At 32.9% G+C, this 19,621-nt stretch overlaps 1 protein-coding gene across 1 annotated transcript; it reads right to left on the bottom strand.

The window, feature by feature from the left end:
• Nucleotides 1–4,785: 4,785 nt before the first annotated feature.
• Nucleotides 4,786–14,713, bottom strand: LOC133205470 (acidic mammalian chitinase-like). The gene is made up of 12 exons (XM_061341295.1): nucleotides 14,560–14,713; nucleotides 10,693–10,744; nucleotides 10,314–10,506; nucleotides 9,698–9,950; nucleotides 9,480–9,604; nucleotides 9,222–9,345; nucleotides 8,568–8,753; nucleotides 8,126–8,245; nucleotides 7,784–7,929; nucleotides 6,739–6,815; nucleotides 6,000–6,590; nucleotides 4,786–5,539 (listed from the first exon to the last, which is right to left on the bottom strand). The coding sequence occupies exons 2-12, from the start codon at nucleotides 10,742–10,744 to the stop codon at nucleotides 5,337–5,339; spliced, it is 2,070 nt and encodes a 689-aa protein (XP_061197279.1). The 5' UTR covers nucleotides 14,560–14,713; the 3' UTR covers nucleotides 4,786–5,336.
• Nucleotides 14,714–19,621: the final 4,908 nt, after the last annotated feature.

Below are 19,621 nucleotides of genomic sequence, written 5' to 3'. Positions count from 1 at the left end.
AGCTTTTCAATATATATACAGACGGGTCAAACTTTTTAACTAAAGTTTCTTTTAAGAATTTATTCCTATACACTTAATGTACAAAATTTAAATAGCCATACATTTCAGATGGAAAACAATAGATTGAAAATTGTTAATATCTGCCAGTTTTTGTTTATATACAAATCTGAAAAAAAAATGGTTCTGCATACTGTTTTTACAGATTAAGAAACACATCGTACGAGTAATAAGTGTATATACCATATATCTGGGGCTTTTTGTTTGTTTGTTTGTTTGTTTGTTTTTTTTTTTTTTTGGTTTTGTTTTCGCACAGTGCTTTTTTGCGAAATAGAAGTTGATTGGCACTTACCTTGATTACACTGAATTTTAGCGTTTTAATTTTGAAATGAGGCGTTCTCTCTCTATTAAGGAGACGATGTAATATCATTTTAGCCAGTGATTTTTTAAATTCTTTAATCTTTTTTATTTTAATTTTTTTTGCGATTATCAATTAAACCCAGGACCTCCAAATCTCAGAAAACATGAAGATAAAGATGAGTCTAAAATTTTTACAGATGAACAGTTCGAGTGTTTTGAATTGAAAGGAATGCACTTCATTCATTTAAACGCACGTTCTCTATTACCAAAAATAGCCGAGCTGCGTATTATTGCAAGAAAATCCAAGGCCTCAGTTATAGCTATTTCAGAAACATGGATTGATAACTCGGTTACAGACAATGAGATTTCTATCGAAGACTATTATGTTCTTAGGAAGGATCGGAATAGATCAGGAGGAGGTGTTTGTGTTTATATACGATCCAATCTTGCGTTTGCCAGAAGAATTGATATAGATAACGAAAATCTTGAGTCACTATGGTTAGAACTTTATTTGCCAAAAACTAAACCTATTATTGTTGGAGTTTGCTATCGTCCTCCCACCCAAACTTCTTTTATCGACCACTGGGAAGAAGATCTCTGTAAATTACGCACCGACTGTGAAACAATTATACTGGGGGACTTCAATATCTGTACATCCGGAAAAAGCAACCCGTTATACAAATCATATATGAATATTTTAAGTTTATTTAGTTTTTGCCAAATTATTATTGACCCTACAAGAGTTACACGTGACACAGAGTCTATTATTGACCACATTTTATGTAATTCTAAAGAAAATATTGTTAACTCTGGTGTTATTACCACGGGTATTAGTGATCATTTTTTGACATTTTGTACTAGAAAAGTCCCTAGGGGCCATTTTAAAAGTCATAATATTATCAAGATTAGATGCTTGAAGAATTATTCCATCGAATCGCTACAGTTTCTTTTATCAAGTGTAGACTGGAGTGATTGTATAAATTCAACTTGTGTCAATGGAGCTTGGTCTATTTTTAAACAAATATTTACCAATATTTTAGATACTTTAGCTCCTGTTATTGAAATAAGGGTTAAGCAAAGAACAGAGCCATGGATGACATCATATATTTTAGGCCTCATTAGAGATAGGGAAACATTTGTATTTGTATAGAAAACATAAAAGTCATGAAGACAATAAAATTTTTTGTAAATTAAGAAATTTAGTGCAGAGAGAAGTTAGAAAAGCCAGATCTTCTTATTTTCAAGATAAAATTGAGGAAAATATGTCAGAGCCCAAGAAGTTGTGGCAACAGCTTAAGAACATTGGATACAAAACCAAACAAAAAAGTAGCGAAAATATTGTTTTAAACATAGATGGTAAAGTACACCATGAAGGCAAAACTATAGCGGATTATTTTAATTGTTTTTTTACTACTATTGCATTAAAACTTGTAAGCAAATTACCTAGTCCTTTACATGTATTTTCTGTTACATCAAAGGTATTTAGACAGTTTTATGCAGATAAAAACATAGAAAAAAAAACTTTAGTACTTCAACCTGTGTCTGAAGATTTTATTTATAAAGAACTGAAAAATCTGAATGTAAACAAAAGTACTGGTTTAGATAATATACCAGCAAGGTTTTTAAAAGATGGTGCTTTTTATATCAAGGAACCTATTATGTCCATTGTAAATAAATCTATAATCACCGGTACCGTACCAGAAGACTTTAAAATGGCGAGAGTCAAACCTCTCTTTAAAAAAGGAAATTCCCTTGAAGTCGGAAATTACAGGCCAGTCAGTATACTGTGTATAGTGTCAAAAATTTTGGAAAAATGTGTTCATGTTCAACTTTTAGATTTTTTAAACAATAATCACTTGTTGTATTCATACCAATCAGGTTTTAGAAATAAATTTTCAACAGATACTTGTTTAATACACATGTTAGATTTTATTAAAAGTAATACATCTAAAGGGCTTTTTACAGGTATGGTAATGTTAGATTTACAAAAAGCTTTTGATACTGTTGACCATACAATTTTATGTGATAAGTTAGAAGTTTTAGGAGTTTTATCCACTGCGTGGTTCAAATCTTATCTGTCCTGTAGACAGCAACAAGTCCATGTTAACAACATTTCATCAGATTTTAATTCGATAAACTGTGGTGTTCCTCAGGGAAGTATTTTAGGACCTCTTTTATTTTTAATCTATGTAAACGATATGGCTGTCAGTATTGATGATGACTGTAAATTAATTTTATATGCTGATGATAGTGCTATTTTTTATGCACACAAAGATCCTGCTATTATTGCTCATAAACTGGGCAGTGTTCTGGATAAATGTTCTTCATGGTTAGTTGATAATAGATTGTCACTTCACTTAGGTAAGACAGAATCTATTTTATTTGGTCCTCCGAGAAAGCTTAAAAATATCACAGATTTTAAAATTTTGTGCAATGGTCATGTTATTATAGGTTCTGAAAGCGTTAAATATTTAGGAATCTGTATTGACAAGTTTCTTTCATGTGAAAATATTGTATTAAGCATTATACAAAAAGTTAATGCCAGACTTAAATTTTTATATAGAAATGCATCTTGTCTTAGTACACAGTCTAGAAAGACCCTATGTTCTGCCTTGATACAGTGTTACTTTGACTATGCCTGTTCTTCTTGGTATTGCGGAATAAATAAGCAACTTAAACACAGATTACAAGTTACCCAGAACAAAGTAGTAAGGTTCATTTTAAACCTTGGTCCAAGAGAGAGTATTTCTAGTAATATTTTAGACTCTCTGAATATGTTAAGAGTGGAAGATAGAGTTAAACAATTAAGATTAAACCATGTTTTTAATATATATCATGGAAATGCACCAGCTTATCTCCATGATCATTTTGTGCTGAATAATAATATAACAAGAAGTGCAACTAATAAGAATTTTCATGTACCTAAGATAAAAGGGAAAGAGTCTACATGTTTTTTCTATAATGCTATTAAAGACTGGAATGCATTGCCACGTGAGATCAAGGAGATGAGTACTAAACAAAAATTTAAGAAAGCTGTAAGATCTTTTTTATCTAAAAATGCTAGTGATACTACGTGAAGGCTTGTCTAATTTTATTTCTATTTAATTTTATTTTAGTTTTATAAGCATTATTGTGATAATTTTTAAGGAAAATGTGTAATGAGAAACATGTCATTTTTCAAAGCATTATGCTATATTCATTTAAGTACCCTGCCTAAATTCCATTATTAATGTAATTTTTTTGTTACTAACGTATTTGTAATTTAAGGACCCCATTGGAAATAAGCTTTTTTATAAAGGCTTTTATGGGCTATCCTTAGGTAATACCTATCATCTGTATGTCATGTAATTTATATAATAATACATGTATATGCTCAATTAGATCTTTATTAAGTAGCATAGTGCTGAGATAATGTCTGTTTTTTTTTTTTTCTATTAGTGGGCTAATCTGTAATGTTTTAATTGTGTGTTATCATGACATTCTGTGATAATTTTACCTGAATAAAATGAAATGCTGAAGTGGTCGCCGAATTAAATTGCCAACATTTCATTATGGAGGGGGGAAAACACAGTTATAGAGTATGGTGTAATTCATATTATTCCAAAGAAAACTATAAGCTTACATTAATCAAGGTAAAGCTGATACACTTATCAGTATTTTCCAATGATGTTTTTTTTTCTTGATATTTCTTTGTAAAGCTTTGGACATTTATGGCACAATTTCTGGTCGAGATTCCATGATTTGAACAAACTCTATGTCGTGCTATTTTGTTGGTTTTAGTCATTGAGTCCCTGCTTTTGTTGAGCGGAATGTTTTCAAAGATTGATCTTTTATTTTTAAATGCTAGATTTTAACTCCTATCAGGGCCCCATCCTAGGCCTAGGGATGTGATTCGAACATAATTGAAAGTAAACTCATGAAGTTGTGGCTCTTGAGAAGATTTTAGATATATATTTTCTCAAATTCTTCACTCACTACTCAGAATTAAATTCATTCTCCTTTACAGGGATTCCGGCTTTTCATTCAAATAAATTCGAATACCTTTTACCAAAGGATGCTTTGAAGACTTTCTGGTTGAAATTTGTCCAGTAGTTCAGATAAAAAAAAATTACGGACAGCACACGGACAATAGTGAACAGATGCCGGACATTGATCATAGCAGCTTATTTGACTCAAGGTTAGAAAAAGAATGAGACTACTACCTGTGAAATTATAATGAAAACTCCTTAATGTACAAGTATAAGAAATGTAAATTCTCACTTGTCCATATTGCCATTTGAACTTAGTTGCTTTCATTTCTTTCAATGGAGTAGATACGAAAAAAAAAAAAAAACAGAACATAACGCGACTTGAAAAAAAGTGTTATTGCAACACTCGGGGAACTCCGGAAGCGCCATAGTTCTCCTGTAAATCAAATGAGTACACAAAACTACTTCCACTTTTTAATGAAAATATCTGGGATTTCCAGAAGCAACACAAGTTTATGTATTAAACACAAACGCAAATAACACCGAAGCATAGTACATGATTTGAATATCGGCATTTTAAAAGAAAGGAAATTATACCTGTACATGAAATGTAATATATGTAAATCATCTGAAAGAGAGAATTAATTAGTTGTCAAAGAGTATTTTCCACAAAAAGGTTTGATCAAACATCAGAAGTATGAAGAAAGCAACTATAATTCTGATTAATTCAACGTCAAACATTAGAAGTATAAAGAAATCAGCTGTTACTATAATTCAACATCAAACGTCAGAAGTATGAAATCAACAATAATTCAACTCACTACAGAGTTCAGGTGAGACAAGAAAAAATATTTATGGAAATTGATGAAACAAAGTTTTAATTGTCAAGTCCAAGTTTTGAGGAGGACAGACTCAAAATCTATATACAATTTCCTTGCATAAAAAAGGAACAAAACATAATAATTACATGTGAACTGGATATGATTATGCATGTCAAACCATGGTTAAATTCTAAATTGATTCTGGACATCCGGGCACATTTTGAGCGTAATCACACTGAAGTCTCGAGCTGTCGAAGGCCATTCCTGGGCTACACATACCTCTAAACGAGATATGGTTAACACAGTCTATGAATCCATTGCAGTTCTCTGGATCGGGATACATACCATTTTCCTTGCCAGTGCAGAAATCGGGGGACATATCCGGGCGCAGATCTGAAAGACGAAAGCAGAGTAAATTTATCGTCCACCTGATCGGTAAAACAAGGGGGGGGGGGTCTCAATGATTTAGACAGTATAGTGTATATTCTCTTAATGTACATACTGCAGTTTTCTTTCTTAATTCTTTTTATTTTTACGCCAGGATGCTAGTTATCGCTGTTTTGTATCGATTATTTATTCTTTGCCAACTTGAATTTAAAACGTCATTATCAAGGTAAAACGTTTTTGTGATTTGACTGAGATATATATGTTTGACGTAACCAATCCCTAATACAGCAAATTCTGTGATAGAGTAGCATCGCATAACCTAAGGGAATTCATAAATTTTAATCAGAGCAAACTACATTACAAAAGTCTCCCCATCAAAAACACGTACTTACAAATAGATTTTTTAAAAACTCAAAAGACAAATTTTCTTTCCTACATAAGATATAATTCAATACAAAGTACTAACAGTTCCAGTAGAATGGCATTTGATTCTGTTGCTCTTGAACTGGTTCCAGCCATCTCCATGGATCATTTGAGGCCACGGAGTCCATGACATTCCTTTGCTGGCTTTGTTGCGTCTGTTGCACTGGTTGCTGTTGTTGGATATTTCTCCTTGGCTGTTGTGGAGCTACATTTGGTTGGCTAGGTGCTTGATTCCATGTCTGCTGTTGTACATTCTGCTGTTGATTCACCGGTTGTTGTTGTTGTTTTGGCACTTTTGGTTGAAATTGAAATGCATTTTGCTTTTCTGGTGCGGGATTGTATATAGGTGGGGGCGTGTTCTGGACAGGCTTAGGCGGCAGATGTACAGGCTCGGGTTCGTTACTAAGAACTTGTTTCGCCCTCTTACGAGCAGCGTCTAGATCGCAGACCACGTCCTTGGGCCACCCACAAAAGTTGTACTGGCTGCTGAAATGTAATCCTTGGGCACATTTAAAGTGATGGGCGTGTCCGTCATTACATGTGTAGTATTCATTACATGAGTAAGGACTTGCATAGAGACCATCTCCTCCAACCTCACACTTGAATTTTTTACCCCCAGAAGGCTTAGGACTGTCTGTAAAGGAAAAACAACTTACATCTAAAAAAAAAAATACAATGTTACAAATCTATGCGACTGAAAGTTTGGTTTTTCGGAATGAAGTTACAATATGGAAAATCTTTGGTTCTATATTTCGATTCTGTGCTTTACAATGTTTACTCACGAGGAGCGGAAGGCTTGGAAGGTCCTGATCCTGACCCAGAACTTTGACCAGAAGGAGGGCGTGTAACTGGAGATGTCCTACAGGGAAAAATAAGCAGGTTTAAACAACATTAAATTTTCAAGAGTTTATAAGTACATGTGTATTAGGAAAGAGCCATCATATGTAATGAAATTTGCACACCTGTATGAGAGTATTCGTAATACGATTTTCTGAAATAAATATTCTATATTTCGTTACACATGTGATACTAGTACTCGATTCATTGTCTAGCACCAATCATCAAAAATAGCAATATGAAATGTGTTAAATGAATCGATTAGTAAATGTTAAAGAGAACACTACTTTGATAACATGCACTAGAACTAGAAAGACCGGGTGAAAAAAAAAATTAATTTAAAGAAAGCATAAATTGGTCTCCATGCTTGCTTTCTTTCAAGAGATGTTAAAGTAATTTATGTTAGGTGTTAAAACACTCCATTCAGATCACCCCTTCGTATAATCCACAACTACATCGCTATTCCACCAAATCAAATTAAGGTACCTCTTTCGTTGTGGATTAGGCTTAAACCACGTCGGTTTATTAGCCTGTGGCAATTTAGGTTTACTAGCCTGTGGCAATTTAGGTCCACTAGTTTGATGCCTTATTTCCACTTTTTTCTTAGATGGAGGAGCACGATTTACAGAACTACTTCCGCTGTTGAAAGAAAACCTTATATTTTCTGTAAATTATAGATAATTATATATCTAGAGATTGAACATATATTTTAAATAATTGTTCGGGCTACAATATTTTCGTCGGTCACTGTCTGGCAGCAATGCCTCTGACAACTGAAAAACAACATTCCAAGATGACCTTTAGGTTTACACTCTCATTGGTAAGTTACAACGATACTGACAAATTGTGGCATTTGATGACTCACGAAATGGCTGCAGAACGCAAGTACAAGACAGATAATTGATTGACACTTTTTTTTTTCGTTTTTCACAGTTCATCTTCATTTATAAGGTGACCACATGGCACAAGTTTGGACTGACAGTGACTTACTGTGGAATTTTGACCCCCAGCTGTTGGTTGATTCTCCTCAGTAGCGGGTAGGTCTCGGTGGTGGAGTTACAGATAAAATTAAAGTCATCCAAGTCCAGCGCCCACACCATAATACCACCATATCTCTGCTTCTTTATGTAATCAACCTAAAATGTAGCAATAGAGATGAGAAGATCTTCTCAAGTTACATGTATTTTTTCTCTCGATTAAATACCTGTATTCAAATTATTGCAGAAAGTACAACCTGTACTGGGCTGCAAAGTTTAGGGTATTTTGGGATGATAAAATCATAACTATGTAGTTCCATTTCACGACCACTTTCATGCTTTTCACCCTACTAACCTTCACAGCTAAGCTGTCCATATCGTCATAGCCGACCCACTGATCAGCGTAGGTGATGTAGGGTGACTTCTGTTCTGCGATGTAATGTCTCTGGGCACCCTCCGATAATTTCTGGCAAACCTGAATTAAAAGAAACAAAACAAACCCGAATTAAAAGAATCGTCACACTGTGCCATATTGTCAGGTTAGATTTTATGAGTATATGTTTTTCTTTAGATACATTCAGTTTTGGGTGAAATAGGAAGTAACAAAATTAAAAGTAGTGTAAATTCTAATATACAGCCAGCAGGCTGTACAATTCGTCGGATTCTGCGTTAAAGGGTGGAAAAGTAAATCAAATGAGTTGAAATACTAAAATACTAAGATATGAATACATTTATATTTCAAGTTGATTTTGTACAATGGATATAAAGCAATAATCATTAACAGAAAATCTAGGTACCTCGAAGTAGGACAGAAAGCCCGCCTCCCTGGTATAGTTACCAGCGTTACCCTTTCCCTTGGCCGGGGCCCCCACTCCATTGTTGTAGGGGTCTGTTAATGTGAAAGACCGGCCATACAGAGCCAATCCGACGTTTAACTTCTCTTTGGGTAGTCCGTTTTTATTCCAATATTCTGCAACCCAGGCCTAAGATGAAAAAGGATAGTAAACATGTAGGTAATTTATCCAATTACAGCTAAGTAATATAAATGTATAGTCTAGTTATTGTTTTCTTGGTTTCTGGTAGTTTATCCTTTGTCCCTATGCACTCTGATGAAACTAAAAATACTAGAAGTGGGATCTGAAATCGCCTGCCGCTGTTTATTAAAACAACAGACAAGTTTTATTATAGTGTAGTTGTTTTGCTTTATGTTATATACTATATATGTACATCTGTAGTAAAGGAAGTATACTGTGTATGTTTAAAGCAAAAGCAGAAAAATCATAAAAAGTATTTCGTGTCAAGACTTACCAAAATGTACGTTGTAGGAAGTTAAAAATATACATACATTTGAAATTAAGTGAAGTAAAGTAGTGTCAACCCCTACCCTGCATGTGGCAGGTATGTCTTGAAGTAAATCATAGTAAGACATGCAATATGCTATATTTACGTACGATGTTTAATTGATTGTCAGGGCTGAATTCGTCTCTTCTGGCATATAACGGACTGTTATGTCCAGTAACTTTCTCCCAAGGGCCATGAAGATCATATGTCATTACATTAATGAAATCCATATGTCTGGAAAAATAAAAATTCAATACAGTTATGAAAATAAAGTTTTTCCAAGACGAAATGGAAGGATTTTAGATCCACTTAATGAGAATGATTTTAGGATATTTAGCTAAGCTGTATCTTGTTCAGGAAATTCATACTTGGCAATTGTAGCAATTTCGTAGCCAGTGTCGACTTTGTCTTTCCCAGCAGCCACTGCCGCAGTCAACATCAATGGCGTCTTTCCAGTCATCGCTGCTTCTTGGTTAAATGCAGATCTAAGTTGCTATAAGGATGTTAAAAAAGTTTAATCGCTCACTTTTTGGCAGATTTATGTAAGTGGAGTACTATGATATATGTTTGCTAAAAGAAAACTTACAATGACAAGTTTGGTGAACCTGTCTTTATCTTCTTTGGGACTTCCCCTATTAGCAGGGTATTCCCAATCCAAATCGAGACCATCAAAATTTCTTTCTCTGAGGAACTGGATGGTTGATTTGGTGAACTCTGCTCTGCTTTCGTGTGTTTTTACCATTTGTGTAAAGGGTTTAGACCCCATGTTCCACCCACCGACGGCTAGCAAGGTCTTTAACGCCGGATTTTTCAATTTAATGTCATTAAACTTGGCATACCTGTCATAGCACGTGTTATTTTTAGATCATGTGATTATTCAATACCACACAAATTCACACATATTCTAAATGCTTTATCAAAGGTCCAAATTATTGATCTGAATATACGTGGTAGCCTTTTTTTTAATGTAAATACGATTACAATTTTTATCCTTTTGCGATTATGAAAGAAATATGTAATTCTCCCATCATTTTTAACCTGTATTGCAAAGATAAAAATAATAATAATAAGTGATGATTATTTTTTCATCTAAAGTTTTAAAATCTATTAAAATTTCTCGGCATTTTTTCTGTTATAATCAACTATTTAACAGGACCGGAAGCTATCTATATGAACAACAACAAGATCCTGCTAATACTCACATCCCACGCATCCAGTCTGTGGATTCATCATTCCATTCGAACGCTACCAGGCGATTTCCATTCATTTTGGCAAAAGCGAAGATTAAATGGGTGCAAAGATAGGGATCTAAGTTTTCGGGAACATATTTTGCATTGCTTGGTCGGTACTGGGCCCAATTTGTGTAATAACATACTCGATTATAAGTATGGCAAACTGAAACAGAAATAAATACTGGTTAAATATATTTTTCCTTATTTGCTATGTCAGTATTAATGAAATATATAACATTTACAACGATGTGATGATTTTCTACTTTAAGGTAGTAGAAAATATATAAATCTGTGCTACTTTTTTTAAATGTTCAAACTTGTAAATATTTAAAAAATGAGAAAAACATACCTTTAAGAATTACCAGAATAACAAATAACAACGTAAAATTCATTTTGGCCATCTGAAAGAGATAAATTACTCAGGATTAATTAGAAAATTTGTTACAATTAAATGTCATGCATAACATTCATACATGTCTGGCCGCTCTCACTTGCTCCCCCCCCCCCAATTCTTCCTCTCTCAGATACTCTTTTTGTTATTTGTTATATAGCTGGTCCATAGTATCGATTTATGTTACACGGACTGTTAAAAGTCAATTTTTTGATAACACCACCTCAAGAACCATTTTAAAAATGGCATATAATTGAGTATGAACCTGATTTCCATTCAGAGAGACAAAATATGGGTACCTGTTGATTGAGAGCCTTCTATTCCTAAGTTCTTATTTATAGCATGTTACTGTGCGTGGTTTGTTGAACAATTAGAACATGCATGGAAATATGACATCAAACTTTAATATTCAAATCATTATTCATTCTGACAAAAATGTTTCCGCTACATCATTATATAAAAGCGCTAGGATGCTTCATTGACTTACGTCGTGGATGACAAGTTTTTGAAACCCTGAGATTACAACTAGCCAACTAGACAGGGGATGCTTACTCCTCCCAGGCAACTGATCCCATATCTTGAATTTCCGGGGTCCGTGTTTTACGCCCTGTTCACAGATTTGTACTGTTTGTATTTTTTTTTTGAGATCAAACACTGTTCGTTATCTTCACCTTTTTCATTGTTACTATTTCCATTTCACCCCCTTTTTTGATCCCTGATCCTATAAGCATTTCAATACTTTTTGTAAACAGCATTCCACAAGATTTACACAATTTTGCTCTAATTTCCGACATACACTGTATTTTGTATTTTTCGAATTGCTAGTCAAACTTCAAAATAAAAAAAAATTGATCGTTCTTTCTTTTTCATCTATATCTTATCTTGTCCCGTTTTTGAAAAAAATAAAATGTTGCCTTTTGTTGCGTTGGATAAACATAAAGACATAAAATGTACTTCAAACATACTTTAGTTTTGAAAGATAGATAATAAGTCTTGGTAAACTCTGTGATCAGAGTGAGGCAGACTAAAGGGTTTTCAAAAAAACCAATTGACCCTATCCAGTGACCGGATACAGTAATTGCTATAAGACATTGTCCAAAAGCATCAAAATTTAACTACAAACGGTTTAAAATATTCATATAAAGACCTGGTCCTAGGATCATGAAACATCGTAAGTTAAATATTTATAGTATATTGAAATTATTTAGAAGAACAACAGTCCAAAATAAAACTACCATTCAACCTTGCATCATGAAACTGCTGTTGTCTGCAAATTAAGGATTTCAGTTCACAAGTAATAGATTGAAATCTTAAGTCCAAGTACGTTTCATGATCCCGAGACCTGAACTTTATACTGAAAGTGTTCAATTGTTAAATAAGAAAGATAAACATTGGCAGAATCATTCACATAAAATTATTGGCCTAAATGAACCATTAAAAAGGCCAATTAAGGTATACGAGATAGTTCTTCATCTCTCTTGGTAGTACCGATCAGAGGCCTAACGTGTGAGTTCATGATTGGAAGATAAATTAATATTGATAGACTAAATGGAGAAGTTTGTCCCGTTTATGTTTTGTCACTGAGACCACTGAAGTGACATTCTGACTTCGCATAAAAGTGAACCAGTACATCGAAAGAACGACAATATTCTAATAGGAGAACAGATTGATTCGACATACAAAATTCCAAAAAAAATAACGACTTGAAGGTACGTACAAGGTAAAATAAAGAATTTAAATAGTACGGAAATGTGTCATGGTCTTTGTTTATATTCCATGATCCTTCATCAAATCAGTGATGAGGCAGTTTAATTTTCGAGTTACAGTTTCCATACTTCGTACGATTTAGGACATAAAGTGCTTAAGCACTGAAATAAATCATGCACTATTTGACTTGTTGTTAACCGTATTGTTAAAAAGTACATAATCATTAGTTAATTTATGACTACATTACACTAAATTAATGAATCTTAATTATTAATTGCAGCAATTAAAGTTTGCGAGGGAGTTCAATCTGTGTTAACAGAATCACAGAACGTTTATCTCTTATTAGTAAACATAACGGACAGGAGTGGATTCATCAGATTCTAGGTTATTGTAAGTATTACTCATTTCCTCACATTTCATGCCTTATCTTTTAAACTAAGTCACGTGTGTGAATAAAATTAAAAATGAGCAACATAAAAATATAAAGACCTAAAGAGTTATTTTTTTGAATAAGTTATTCAAGTGTCCAGCAGCATTTGATAACACAGAGAGGTGAGTATGTCGTAGCATCTAAAAACATTGATATTTTTATTTAAACATGTTGTAAACCAAAGTGATGATAAAAGATTTTTTAAAATACGGCCATGTGTCCTCTTCAGCAGTGTGAAAAAGTTTCGAACGGTTTTCGAGATGGCACTTTGTTATGTGCTTCCTTGACTAAAAAAGAGTTCTTAATACGGATGTATTATTTCAATACTGCACTGGGAAAACATTTGCTAGAAACATTTACCACAAAGAATTAGTATTTGCAACAAATAAGTTACTCGTAATCGCAATGTTAAAATTAATAAAGCAGTTATTTGTTTGTTTGTTCGTTCGTTAAAGCAGTTATAAAGAAGCAGAAGACCGCCAATTTTGTGCGGTCAGCGCAATGAATTTGTGAGCAGTCTCTCTCTTGGTAATGTAACCAATGTGGCCACAAGAATACTGCGGAGATCAGATATAAGGTTTGTATAGGCTGAGGCATTTTTTGATGACCCATAAATTCTCATAAAGGACTCTAAATATTAGAAGTGTCTGCTTGTTGGAATACAAATGTCATATAGAAAGACAAAAATTATAATTAACTCTATAAATACCATAGTTTTTCAGATTATTGGCACCATTATTTGTTACACCGAATGGCAGGTAAACAAATTTGTCTACTTTGTATTCCAATCTTTTAAAGACTGAAATTTATGACTTCTAACACATTTAGATGTTTGTTTTGGACACCAATTTTGATTTAAAGTAATTCATAATCTCTATGCAAAAGATGCCACCATTTCTGAAACTCCTGCGTGTGTATTTCATTCCTTTTCCCGAGGAGTGATTAGCAAAGTTTCACCTCTATTATGATCAAAAAATGTTTTTTGACAAGACCTTGCATGAAAATGTTAATGATTTTTATGTTACACTTTAGAAGCGTTGTCTACAATAACTGTTATGTTATATGGAATAACGTACGTAACTTCACTACATGTCCCGATATGGGCTTTCGCGGTAAGGGAATTCTCCCTTGCTCAGATTAATGACAGCAGATCAGTGCGCGTGTCTTCTTTATTGTCGTATTCGCCATAACGTGTGGCTGTTCCGGAGAAAAGGTACCGCAAGTGCAGGTCTACAACCTGATGATATTCTCATGCTAATCTTGGGATAAGAATATAATTAACTTGACAGGAAGGGTAAAAAACCAGAGAATACCAAGATAAATATGTGTATACGTGAGGTATTTGTCTGTAAAACTTAGTTCGTTAAATAGGTGTGATTCCTGTGTGTTTCTAATGTGTTGATCTTGGTGTTTTTGTCATCAATCAAAGAAACACGTGTAATCGTACACATTACGGGCATGGATGACATTTTAATTGACGTAAAATAGTAACAAACAATTACTAATACATTGAGGGGATACAATAGAATAAATATTTCATTACAAATATCATTACAGATAAAATGTATTTCATTAAATTTATTGAGACATTTGGGCAGGTTCAAAGAATTTATTCAGTTATATTTGTTCAGGTATTTATTTGTGTAACACAGAAGAAGGGAAGAAATGTATCTAAAATTTCAACCTACCTTTTGATAAATCCTCTCATAAGTTTTATAATTAATAAAGAAATATCCTGTAAAAATAGTTCAAAATGTACACAGCAAGAGACAGATGATTAAATGAAAGACGGTCAACTTTTCTCCCACACCTGGTTTGTTGTTGGACGCAGCCAAGCGGAACGATCACGTGACTTTCTAGCAGGTAATATGTCATATAACATGTCAATGTTTCGTGTGATAATTAATTAACTGCATATTTATTTTTTTAAATAATAGTGTTTCTGCATAAATTTTAACAAATGATTCTAATAAAACTAATTAATTAAACATATAATATATTCTGATTTTGGTGGTCGTCTGTGGTTTTATATCACTCTTCAGAAATGTTTGAGACATATTCATCATTAATTTTTTCTTCTTTATGTTTTCTGTTTTAGATTGCTGTGTTCCAATCTTGCTCAAATTTTATACACACAGTGGACCCATCTTTACCAGTGCCACTGAGTTTAATAGACATAAAAATTCCTCTTCCTCAAAAAAATGTTTTGGTTCTATGCCCATCTCAGTTATTCATGCTGTGCAAGGAAAGGCGTACCTTTGAGGATGGTCAGGGTATTTGTGGATATCTAAATCATTATCATGAAAATATTCATCAGCGAAAATAAGGTGTTTTTTTTCAGCTTTGAGGGGATGGCTCGTATTAGGCATACTTGTTCCAGATTACAGGTACACAGATTTTTAAACCTATCAGTTTAGAAAAGAGAGTGCAAATTATATAATGTTTGATTGATTGTTCAGATGCTTAAAACTTTTTGATTTATTTTGGGTGTGTTATTCTAACCTTCAAATCTGATAGAAAAATAATTTTGCGTCGAATTTTAGATGAGAAAACTTTCGATTGACCTGAATTATATATCTATATAATATAAGTCGAATTTTTTTTTTCATTTAAAATAAAAAAAAATACACAAATCATGTATTTAGAACGTGATATACATGTATATGTTTACATTCGATTTTCTGTTTCATGTATTGTACGTAGAAGAGTACTGTACTTGTACCTACGTATACAAATCTATCAGCATTAACTCTTCGACTTATTCTATTTCATTTAAAAAGAAACAAGTAAAATGATGGATGGTTTCCCGTACGAAAAATGAAATTGTTATTGACTAATTAGCGTAAGCAAGATAAACAATTGTTTTGTCAAAATAAAGTGACAATACTGACATCTTAAACAGAGACGCTTTTATATCTAGACAGAATTTATTTTCCCCTTTACCTAAGAGCATAACTTCCAATGGTTGCGGTTTTGTTATTATTAACAGTTATTACCAATGTTTAAGTTCACTGGCTCGGTTTTTTTTTTATATATATATATAACATTCCAAAACTGCGTTTTAATGATTGCAATGACTTTTTTTTCGTTTTATATTTAAAACACCTTTATCAACAGATAAAGAAAACGTGATGAAGATATCACACAAATACGTCTTCAAACTTTATACCATAGCACAAAATACATCCTCTTGTGATGGATCTAGTCGACCCCTTTCTGTGTCAGTTTAGTCTGAAGATTGTATGTGACATAAACTTGTGAATGAAGTTTTATTCTGTGTTGTAAAATATTCCTAATTATTATTCATCTAGGTCTATATGACTTGATATATTGTGTATCATTTTCATTTCGTTTTCTTACGAATTTCTTTAAAATAAAGAAAAAACACGCAAATCGTCTGTAAGGCTTTAGATACCTTTCAGAAGCTTTACAATATCTTCTAAAGCTTCTGAAAATAGAAAGTAAGTCCTAAAAAATTAATGACGTTTTTCGTGTTCTTGTCTTTAAATTAAGTATTTCATTCCGACCATTTAAACTATATATTGAAGCGGGGGGGGGGGGGGGTATCCTTATAAAGTGAATTTCTATACGTATAGTTTTAAGTAAGATTTTTACAGCGAATCAAAATATCTAAACGACTCCATTCAGTAAGTCAATGAGTATTCTTATAAAGTGAATTTCTCTGTGCTTTCTATTTATATATAGTTTTAAGTAATTTTTTTTAAGTGAATCAAAATATCTAAACCGACTCCATTCAGTATTTGTTATAAGATGTATGCATATTCTTCCACAGTAGCTGCAGCTGCAATGCATTTCCTCATTCATTTCTACAGTCCACAAATATGATATATGGAAATATTTAAGCATGTTATTTTTTATAAGTAAAAACTTAATGTAAATTATTACACCTCTAATTTTGTCGTATGCATAATTTAGAGTTAAACAAGCAAATGACTAAATGCATACCTCAAGGCAGCGGCATATTATAGTAAAAATGAAAACATGTTTCTTTGGGCGTATTTCTGGTTTTATGAGCTTCCAAAAGTTTTGATTCACTTAGGCGCTTGAAACTTTAGAGAAAATGTCAATTAATTACGCTTATTCCTATTTCAGTTTTGACGTGAGGCCCAAAGGTCTCTTTGATGACAAAATTATATATCGAACTGTTTAACAGCTCGGTAATCGCAGATTTAATTCTGCCTTGAGTATTGCCGAATATTAAGATATGTCAATAAAATGCAGTAACTTATCAATCACACAACAGGAAATTGAATTATAAAAATTAGAATTCCCGATCATGGTAATGTTTGCATTGTAATTATATTTAAAAAGTTAACCAGAAAAAAATCCAACAAGCGATGCTGTATTAATGAGGTAAAGATCTCAATTTTTTTTTTTTTATTTGTATTTAAAAATAGTTGTTGCGTGTGAAGGAGAAATGAAGTAATTCATCTGTTTCTACGCTGCTAAGAAAAACTATTCATAAAAATCTACACATTATTCACCGTATGCACATGAAAGAATTACGTCCAATACGTAGTTTAATAGTGAATTTATGCTGTCAAGAGACAATAAATGCATTATAATTACATGTGTTTCATGGACTTGGAACTTTGTATTTTCCAAAAAGAAATATTGATATCACGTCATTCCTCAGCTACAAATGTAGTTTATTTGATGTAAATGGTATTTCCATGCAGAAGGACTCCCCGTTCACGAGTATTTTTTCTGGGTCATCGATATTAATAAAAGATTTTTTAAAAATACACAAAAACAAATATGATATATGGAAATATTTAAGCATGTTATTTTTTATAAGTAAAAACTTAATGTAAATTATTACATTAAATTATCAACCCCTCAAAATTTGTTGTATTTTCTTACAGTCCTTGTGTTGTAGTCAGGGGATCGTGTACATGAGTATCAAGTTGAGAAAAATCTAACTAGTTACTGATGAAATATGGAAATAACAAACAGTTATCAAGCTCAAAACTCCATTGAAACTACACAGATTTGGAGCAGAGCAAACACGGACTCTTAAAAACATAAGAGGTGGGATTATGTGCCATGGAGGAGTAAGCATTCCCTGTCGACAGGTCACACCTGCCCTGTGCTCATTATCATGATCGGACAAACGGAATAATTGCCCAACAATTTATATGAAAAAGTCAGTCAGCATTCAACGTAATGATAGATTGTATTTTCTGACAAGGTCATTTTATCGACCATAGAATTTACGAGATGTAGACTAAATGAGACTGTTCATATCCTTGTTTCTTCAAGTTGTTTGTCAATAGCTTGCCTCGTCTTAGAAATTGTTCGTACGTAGAGCATGCTCCTGCGTTACGAATGAACACGGAGACATAAACTCCATAAGCAGGCGATGAATTACGCCCGCGTGGCGCAGTGGTTAAAGCTTTTTCTCTAGAGTCGCACTGTAAAGAGTTGATCCTTACGTCGCGGGTTCGAATCCACTGCAGGACGTAGAGACCGGTCCTTCGGATGAGACCGAATAAACCAAAGTCCAGTGTTGCTGGCACGAAAAAGATCCCTCACTGCTCAATGGCCCTATGTGCCGGGTATATGTAAAAAAAAAAAAAAAAAAAAAAAAGTAGCCCTTCACCTGCAAGTGGTGGCGTCTCCATATGAGTGAAAAATTCTCGAGAGGGCCGTTTAACAATAAACAAAGAAAAAACTAATAATCGAATTAATGATAAAGTAATCAAATTTCTGGAATACACACAAATTGTGTAATGTAGAATGTTTCTTCACCTTGCCCCTGGATTTACCTCTGATCTATGTACAATTTTGACAAATAAATTATTTATATTAAGATTTCAAATCATTGAATTGCATCTTTTTATAGTTAGCTAGTTATAAATTTGTTACTATTTTTATTTCAAATAATAAGCTTTAAAGTTTCATGTTTGAGGTTATATGCGAACAAAACTAACGTGAAAATTTACTGAAAATGAATACAGAGCAAAAGCTAATTTATTAAGAAGGTAAGTATTTTACCTGATTTATGGCCTTGGTATTTTTGAAATATTCTAAATTTACTTTGTATCCGTGTATGACATCCGTGTCATAGCGATACATAAAATCCTAATAGAACTAAGTTGGACTTGGTGATGATCTGTTATTGATAATAACCTTTGAACTTCACCATTATAAGTTAATATTAAGCAATAACAGTATTTATATCATTTCTAAAGATGACAGAGGAAAATGGGAAATCAAATTAATTTCATTAAAAAAAAAATGTACATGAGAATTGGAGAGAAGGGTAACGCCAAAGGAGGAAAAATCTCGACGGGGTTATTTACCTTGTTGCTCGGTATTTTATAAACTTTAAAGAGAGCTAGGTAGCTTCTATTTTCATATATATTTTAAGGCCGTTAAAGGTCTTCTGTAATAGACTTTTCAGACAATTATTGCTCTTAAATTAGGTATTGTGACATCAGCAATTAATCCACATTTAATGTACATAATAAAACTGAAAATCTAACCGAAAATGAAGTCAAATTTTTTTCTCCTAATTCAACCACCATTAGTTTCCCGACATATTTATTACGGAGTACAGTGTATTTTTTCTCCAATTGTGAGCGTTTGTAAACATGTGTGTTTCTGGATAATCAGAAAAAACGCCTACATACAACAATTACTTGACGTTTATGAGCATGTTTTATTTTAACATGACAAGTGTAACATAAATCGTTTGTTTTTTTTTTTTCCTAAGTGAAATATTTA

Source organism: Saccostrea echinata, unplaced genomic scaffold (assembly GCF_033153115.1).
Source record: "Saccostrea echinata isolate AGI-Se365-2 ecotype Australia unplaced genomic scaffold, CSIRO_AGI_Sech_v1 ptg000002l, whole genome shotgun sequence".
In the NCBI taxonomy this organism is placed as follows: domain Eukaryota; kingdom Metazoa; phylum Mollusca; class Bivalvia; order Ostreida; family Ostreidae; genus Saccostrea; species Saccostrea echinata.
This window is presented reverse-complemented; position numbering and strand designations above follow the sequence as displayed.

Excerpts from the sequence above, each read along its gene's own strand:
- LOC133205470 (XM_061341295.1), bottom strand. The coding sequence starts at position 10,744 with ATGGCCAAAATGAATTTTACGTTGTTATTTGTTATTCTGGTAATTCTT. Across the intron at positions 9,346-9,479 it reads GAAATTGCTACAATTGCCAA|ACATATGGATTTCATTAATG; the intron begins GTATGAATTTCC and ends TTATTTTTCCAG. Across the intron at positions 6,816-7,783 it reads CTGGGGGTCAAAATTCCACA|GACATCTCCAGTTACACGCC; the intron begins GTAAGTCACTGT and ends TTTTCCCTGTAG.